Source organism: Camelus bactrianus, chromosome 19 (assembly GCF_048773025.1).
Source record: "Camelus bactrianus isolate YW-2024 breed Bactrian camel chromosome 19, ASM4877302v1, whole genome shotgun sequence".
Lineage (NCBI taxonomy): Eukaryota > Metazoa > Chordata > Mammalia > Artiodactyla > Camelidae > Camelus > Camelus bactrianus.
In genome coordinates, this window is record NC_133557.1 from 20,530,661 (window position 1) to 20,538,437 (window position 7,777).

Below are 7,777 nucleotides of genomic sequence, written 5' to 3' on the forward strand. Positions count from 1 at the left end.
ATCTTCCAACTCTTTCCCTTAGGCTGACCACTTGGGGTCTTCAGATGGAAGGCTTGGGAGTCCTCCAGCCTTGTCTTCCTCCCTCCCTTTCATACAGTTCTCACAAGCTCTGCAGTTTGCAAAACCCAGTCCTTCCCCTATGGGTCTGTGGTTTCCTGTGGGTCTGGGGTCCTGCCTGACTCGGCATCAGGGACTGTGGGCAGTGGGGAGAGGAGGTGGTGTAAGCCCTTTCTTTGCCTTCTCATGCTGGGGCTGCCACACACACACAGACACACAGACACACACACACAGACACAGACACAGACACACAGACACAGACACACACACACACACACACACACACACACACACCATCCCCTGAGTCAGCTCTTGGCCTGGCCAGGAGGGGCGGGGTCACTGATTCAGTTAAAGCCCCCACAAGAGCAGCTGCAGCCAGACGCTGCTACCCTCACCATGAGCCCCTGGCAGACCTTGGTTCTGGTGCTCCTGGTGCTGCGCTGCTGCTCTGCCGCCCCCAGACCACGCCAGCCCACCTTTGTGGTCTTCCCAGGAGACCGGCAAACCAATCTCACCGACAGGCAGCTGGCAGAGGTAGGCAATCTACCCCAGTCTAGAGTTGGGAAGAACTGGCCAGGAGTCCCAGGAAGGGCATGGGGCCTTACAGGGGATACTTCGGGGGCATGTTGGGGGTGATGGGCATGTCTAGAGAACAGAGGTGTCCAGGATCGGGCACTAGGGGATGGTGGTGTCTGATGGAGGCTCTGGACAGTGATGAATGGGAATGGGCTAATGAGGTTTTCCTAGATGGGCAATGCGAAATGGTCAGGCATTGGAAGGTTCTGGTGTGGGGATGGGCTGGGGGTGAATAGGGGTAAACCCTGGGGAGTTTTGAGGTTGGCACGTCCCAGGGGCATTCGGGGTGGAAAGGAGCTGAGGATGTCTGCAGGGAAGGGAGGGAAATTCTTGGGTGGGCACACTCACTGCTATCCAGTATACCAAGTCCTGGATACAATGCCTTTTTGCTAGTCCCTGAGCACTTGGAGGGTTGGAGTCCTGGCCCAGTGAGGCAGAGAAAGGGATTTGGCACTGTGGGATGTCTCTATCTCTCCCTCCATCCACAGGAATATCTATACCGCTATGGCTACACTCACGTGGCAGAAATGAACGAGGACGAGGACTCCTTGCGACGGGCACTGCAACGTCTCCAGCGGCGCCTGGCCCTGCCAGAGACTGGCGAACTGGACACCACCACCCTGAATGCCATTCGTGCCCCGCGCTGTGGCGTCCCAGACGTGGGCAAATTTCTGACCTTTGAGGGTGACCTCAAGTGGCACCACCAAAACATCACCTACTGGTGCATGGCCGGGCCCCACGGAGGGGAGGGGGCAGTTGAGGGAAGAGGCGGGTCCCCGCGGACTGCCTGGGGGTGAACACGTCTCCGTCTTAGGCTGCTCCATGGGTTTCACGAAATGTGCAGCCTGGGGCAAGTGGGTCCACCTCTGAGCCTCCGTTTCCCCATCGGGGAAATGGACCTCGCAATCTCAGTCCTTCTGCCAGGGCCGTTTTGAGAGTCCAAGGAGAAAAATGAGCCTGAAGATGCTTTATAGATGAAAGCGTGGAGGGCAGGGAGCCTTGTATACCTGAAGTCGCTGAGACACCGGGTGTCGCTGCTGCCCCAGTCCCTGCCTGTGTCTTCTGACCTCTATCCTCCTGCCTTTCCCCTGCAGGATCCAAAACTACTCGGAAGACTTGCCGCGCGATGTGATCGACGACGCCTTTGCCCGTGCCTTCGCGCTCTGGAGCGCCGTGACGCCGCTCACCTTTACTCGCGTGTACGGCCGCGAAGCCGACATCGTCATCCAGTTTGGTGTTAGGGGTGAGAACTCGAGAAGGGGAAAGCCAGGAGGGCTGGGACGGGGACAGGGGAGGGAGGACCATCGAGAGAGCAGAGGGGGGCCCTGGACCCGGCTTTCTCTTGCGGGTCCCCGCAGTCCTGGCTGCAGCTCGCCCTTACGGCGCCCCCTCCTGCCCGACGCCGTACAGCGCTAGGACGCAAGTCTTCAGCAGCTGTTTGCAGGGGAGATTTTAGACGCATTCAGTTCAGCTTCCTTGGGCAGTGCACAATCTGCGCAACTGTACGTGGTTAACTCTCTTCTCCACCTGCTTCTTCAGAACACGGAGATGGGTATCCCTTCGATGGTAAGGACGGGCTCCTGGCACACGCCTTTCCTCCTGGAGGGGGCATTCAGGGAGACGCCCACTTCGATGATGAAGAGTTGTGGTCCCTGGGCAAGGGCGTCGGTGAGATCCTGAGCAACCCCAGACCCCGTTCCCTTCCCTTCCCACGCGCATCACCAGCCGCCTTGACCCCTGGCCCCCTCTTCCTGCAGTGGTTCCGACCTACTTCGGAAACGCAAATGGCACCGCCTGCCACTTCCCCTTCACCTTCGAAGGCCGCTCCTACTCGGCCTGCACTACGGACGGCCGCTCCGACGACATGCTCTGGTGCAGCACCACGGCCAACTATGACACAGACCGCAAGTTCGGTTTCTGCCCCAGCGAGAGTGAGTGCCTACCACCTTCGGGGGTCCAGACGCTGGGTTTTAATCCCAGCTCTGCCACTAGTGCTGTGAGGCTTGCAAATCACTGTCCTGTTCTCTGGGCCTAGTTTCATCATCTGTGAAAGGAGGCGAGGAGGGGAGGAGTTCACAGGTGGCCCGTGGGTCAATAAACTCGTGGCACATTGGGGTAATTGTGTGGCCCTTCCAGGACTCCACACCAGGGACGGCAATGCCGACGGCAAGCCCTGCGTGTTTCCGTTCACTTTCGAGGGCCGCTCCTACTCTGCCTGCACCACCGACGGTCGCTCGGACGGCTACCGCTGGTGCGCCACCACCGCCAACTACGATCAGGACAAGCTCTATGGCTTCTGTCCTACCCGAGGTACCTCTGCCCCACCTACCTGATTCAGCCTCGCCCCCTCATTCCGCGTTGGTCCTCGAGAGCGTGGCTCCTCCACCCATCAGTTCCTCTTTCCACTCCTTGGTGGTCCTCAGGACCGCCTTGACTCTGCCTGCCATCACCTCAGATCCAGTAACCGCCGCCGCATCCGCAGTGGCTTGATCTTTTAGCCCCAACTGCTGCTTCTGGAGCCCGGTCTCCAATCCCCAGGCCCTGCCCTCCAGCCTAGCCTGGTCTCAGCTATGCCACGCAACACCCCATAGGCTTTTAAAAGAGGCCACCAGGATTTTCTAGCTCTTTGATTGGCCCGTCCCCTGACTCCTTATTGGACCCACCCACTTGGCTCACCGGAGGCTCTGGGTCTCTCCAGCCGACTCGACGGTGACTGGGGGCAACTCGGCGGGAGAGCTGTGCGTCTTCCCCTTCACCTTCCTGGGCAAGGAGTACTCGACCTGCACCAGAGAGGGCCGCAATGATGGGCACCTCTGGTGTGCCACCACCTCGAACTTCGACAGAGACAAGAAGTGGGGCTTCTGCCCAGACCAAGGTGGGCAGGGTCCCAAGGCTCTGGGGCTGGGGGCCTCAGTCGGGGCAGAGATTTGGGGGAGAGATGGTGGGGTCTGGGAACTCAGCCCAGGACTTACGTCTCAGGCTCCTTCTTTTGTCCAGGATACAGCCTGTTCCTTGTGGCTGCACACGAGTTCGGCCACTCTCTGGGCTTAGATCACTCGTCTGTGCCAGAGGCGCTCATGTACCCCATGTACAGCTACACTGAGGAGAACCCCCTGCATGAGGACGATGTGAGGGGCATCCAGTATCTGTATGGTGAGGACATGGGGCAGGGATGGAGGGAGGAGAGGAAAGGGCTGGGCTCTGCCAGCCCGGAGTACTCTGAGAATGGAAAGGGGTGGGGGGAAGTTAGGACCCTAGCATTAATCTGCAGGAGACCCTGGGGCCAATGGGTACAGTTATTGCCAGGTCAGTGCTTGGAGATGATAAGAGCCCAGACTCTAGAGTGAGACAGACGTAGGTTCAAAAGCCACTTGTGCTAGATGACCTTGGATATGTTACTTCACCCCTAAACTTCCTCATCTGTACAGTGGGGCTAATACTTGCCTCATGGGTTGTTAGAAGGTTTACGTGCTTTAGAATAATGCTTGGCATATAGTAAGCACCACATAAGTGTGTGATATTTTTATTATTGTCATCACTTATTATTAGTAGTATTATTTTCTCATTTAAAAAAATGGGGATACTAAAGAATCTACTTCATAGGGTTTTTCTTCACCTGAAGATCAAGCGAGCTAATGTGAATTTATAAAGCTCCTAGCAATAAGTTTGGCACTCAGATTGAGAGCTCAAAAACCCCACCAGCTTGGGGTGGGAGTGAGTGTGTGAAAGAAGCTGTGTGCCCAGGATCGATCAGGCTGGGGGAGGGAGGCTCCAACATCTAAAGTGAGAAAATTGGGGGCCAGGTAGGCCTTGGGGGAGCAGATATTCCATGGGCATTGAGATATGTAGGTACCGAGTGTCTTAAGCCCTGCTTCTTTTCAGGTTCTCGCCCTAAACCTGAACCACGGCCTCCAACCACCACCACAGCTGAACCCCAGCCCACGGCTCCCCCGACGGTCTGCGTCACCGGGCCTCCCACTACCCGCCCCTCAGAGGGCCCCACTGCTGGCCCCACAGGCCCCCCTTCAGCTGGTCCCACAGGTCCCCCCACTGCTGGCCCTTCTGCGGCCCCTACAGCGCCCTTGGATCCAGCAGAGGATGTCTGCAAAGTGGAGATCTTCGATGCCATCGCCGAGATCGGCAATCGTCTGCATTTCTTCAAGGACGGGTGAGGGGGCAGGGCTGTGTGGTTGAGGAGGGAGCTTGAGGAGGGACCCGCCTGTGTCTCTCTGGCCACTGGCCTTCCGTTCAAGGTTCAGTGCAGCACCGCTCCCTTTTCACGTTCCCAGGAGGTACTGGAGACTCTCTGAGCGCGGGGGACGCCGGGTGCAGGGCCCCTTCCTTATCAAGAACACGTGGCCTGCGCTGCCCCGAAAGCTAGACTCTGCCTTTGAGGAGCCACTCACCAAGAAGATTTTCTTCTTCTCTGGTTCGTTTTTCCATTCTCCCTCCTCTGTTCCCACTCCCCTCCCCGCCACTCCCCAACACCAACCTAGGAGAGGCAAAAGACCGAGGATCATCCATAAGTCACCTGTACGAATTAGAAAAAGGCATCCCTTTCTGGTAGATGCAATTTAGCAAGGGCTGAATGTCTGCCCTCACTGCACCCTTGCACAATCATACTAAGCAGCTTTGCAATTTAGGCACGGAGACTGAGGGCACGCAGAGAGCAGAAAGGCCCCGCTGGGTTCTCCCTCTTGACATTCGGAGAAAATGTGTGTCCCCTGCCTGCCCCCAGATCGATGTAACCCTTATCTCCTGCAGGGCGCAAAGTGTGGGTGTACACAGGCGAGTCGGTGCTAGGCCCGAGGCGTCTGGACAAGCTAGGCTTGGGACCGGAGGTGCCCCAGGTCACCGGGGCCCTCCCGCGCGCCGAGGGTAAGGTGTTGCTGTTCAGCAGGCAGAACTTCTGGAGGTAAGTCCCTAGGACTGCCGGCAGGGGGAGCCCGCGCGCCATCCGCCTGCCCACCGGCACAGCACTTTCCTCCTCGCCACCGTCCTGCAGGTTCGATGTGAAGACGCAGAAAGTGGATCCCCGGAGCGCCACCCCCGTAGACCAGATGTTCTCCGGGGTGCCCTTGAACACTCACGACATCTTCCAGTACCAAGGTGAGGGCTGCGGACGAGGGTCGGGGGAGAATTTCTCCCTTAGATACCTCATGGTAGGCTCCCCTGCCTTAGCGGACTGGTCAAACTGAGGAAAAAAAAACAAAAAACAAAAAAAACAACCCTGGAGACTGAGGTAAATCCTGCATCACAGATAAATTCCCTATAGAGGCAGGGACCGGCCCCAGATCATACAGGGACACAGGAGCACAACCAGAACCAGGACCCAGATTTCCTGGCTCTCCATCTGGAAGCTTTTTCCCTTACAGTACAGGACACCTCGTTTGCAGGAGGCTTATTCCTTTATTAGACAATATTTAGCAAGTGCCTGTAATGTGCTAGGCACTGTGCTGCCACTTGGGTTACAGTGATGACTAAGACAATTCGTAGTTGTGTCTTTGGGCAAGTCACTGCTACTCACCGAGCCTCAGTTTCCCCATCTGTACAATGGGGAAGGTAGCTAAAGTTACACTTGCTTTCTCTTTCTCACCACTCACATTCAATCAGCTGACAAGTTCTGTTGACTCTGCTACCAAAATACTCACTTTTCACCACCTCCTTTGCAAACACCCTAGTCCAAGCCATACTGGTTGTCCAATACCTTTAATATACTCTCTGGGAGACTGGGAGAGGTTAGAAGTGGAGAGCAATGGTCTTGAGGGTGACTCTAGACCCATTCCAAGGTCAAAGAAACTAACATGACCTGATCTGATCTCTCTCCTCTCCCCCCTCCCCATCCCCTCCCACTACTCCTGTCATTCCCTTTGCTCTGCTCCACTCTCATCTGCCTCTGGCTGCTCTCTGAACACATCAAGGTCATTCCCAGCTTAGGGCCTTTGTGCCAGTTGTTCACTCTGCCTGGAAGGTTTTTTCCCCAGATTGTTACTGGGCTGCCTCCCTCTCATCCTTCAGGTCTTCGCACCAAGGCCACCTTCTCTGACCCTTATTACCTATTCATCACTCACTTTAATTTCCTTCTTAGCTTTCTCCATTGTCAAAATCCATCTCGTTTATTTATGCATTTGCTTATTAACTGTCTGTCTTACCCCACTAGAGTGTAAGAACTGAGATCATGACTGCATTTTTCTCTACTGTATCCCCACTGTCTTTAACAGTGCTTGGCACGATAAATATTTGTTGGCCAAATGAATGGATTTCTTGAATGAGTTGTTCTGAGCATTGACTGTGTGCCAGGCTCTGTGCTTTGGACATGGAGGTCTGTGCCCTCCAGCATCTCGGGGTGGGGGGGGCAGAGGTGTCATATGAAAACCTTGGAAAGATCTAGAAAGGGAAGGAGGGATGATTGCGAAGGTCTCACTCCTGTTTCTGTATTTGTATGTGGGGGGCTGGAATCACCCCTTTTGGACCTGCCTCTCCCTTGCAGAGAAAGCTTACTTCTGCCAGGACCGCTTCTACTGGCGTGTGAGTTCCCGGAATGAGGTGAACCAGGTGGACTATGTGGGCTACGTGTCCTTTGATCTTCTGCAGTGCCCCGAGGACTAGGGCTCCCCATCCTGCTTCAGCACTGCAGTGTGGGTCCCCACGGGGATCAGTCTGCTTGGTACAAACTGGTGGGTCTTTTCTGGAGGACAAGGAGGAGTGGAGGTGGGCTGGGCCCTCTCTTCCCACCTTCCTATTTTGTTGGATTTTTTTTTAATAAACTTGGATTCTTTAACCTTGAGGAGCAGATTTATGTATGTCTGTACAATGCACGTCTGTATGTATGCAACCTACAGGGTGCGTACCATGTGCCAGCCCGTGTTCTAAGCACTTCATACATATTAACATTAATCCTTCCTATTAGGAAGGTATAATGTAATTAGTCCTATTTTATAGCCAAGGAAATGGCCAGCCTATTATTTATTCATCAAACATTTATTGAGCCTTTACGTGGAAGCCGGCTGTGTGCTGGGTACTGGGGATAGAGAAATGAATTGGACTATGTTTCTGTCCTCAAAGACCTCTCAGTGGTCCTCAAACTTTAGGATGCATAAGAGAGCCCTCAAAACTTACTTAAGGGGGAGGGTATACCTCAGTG

General features: G+C 55.2%; 1 protein-coding gene across 1 annotated transcript; it reads left to right on the plus strand.

Moving 5' to 3' along the window:
• Window positions 1-331: 331 nt before the first annotated feature.
• MMP9 (matrix metallopeptidase 9) lies at window positions 332-7,513 on the plus strand. The gene is made up of 13 exons (XM_074346908.1): window positions 332-591; window positions 1,122-1,354; window positions 1,728-1,876; window positions 2,173-2,301; window positions 2,391-2,564; window positions 2,770-2,943; window positions 3,332-3,508; window positions 3,631-3,786; window positions 4,516-4,801; window positions 4,923-5,062; window positions 5,398-5,548; window positions 5,639-5,742; window positions 7,124-7,513. Exons 1-13 carry the CDS (start codon window positions 454-456, stop codon window positions 7,240-7,242), a joined length of 2,130 nt encoding a protein of 709 aa, XP_074203009.1. The 5' UTR covers window positions 332-453; the 3' UTR covers window positions 7,243-7,513.
• Window positions 7,514-7,777: the final 264 nt, after the last annotated feature.

Excerpts from the sequence above, each read along its gene's own strand:
- MMP9 (XM_074346908.1), top strand. The coding sequence starts at position 454 with ATGAGCCCCTGGCAGACCTTGGTTCTGGTGCTCCTGGTGCTGCGCTGC. Across the intron at positions 1,877-2,172 it reads CATCCAGTTTGGTGTTAGGG|AACACGGAGATGGGTATCCC; the intron begins GTGAGAACTCGA and ends CTGCTTCTTCAG. Across the intron at positions 4,802-4,922 it reads CTGCATTTCTTCAAGGACGG|GAGGTACTGGAGACTCTCTG; the intron begins GTGAGGGGGCAG and ends TCACGTTCCCAG.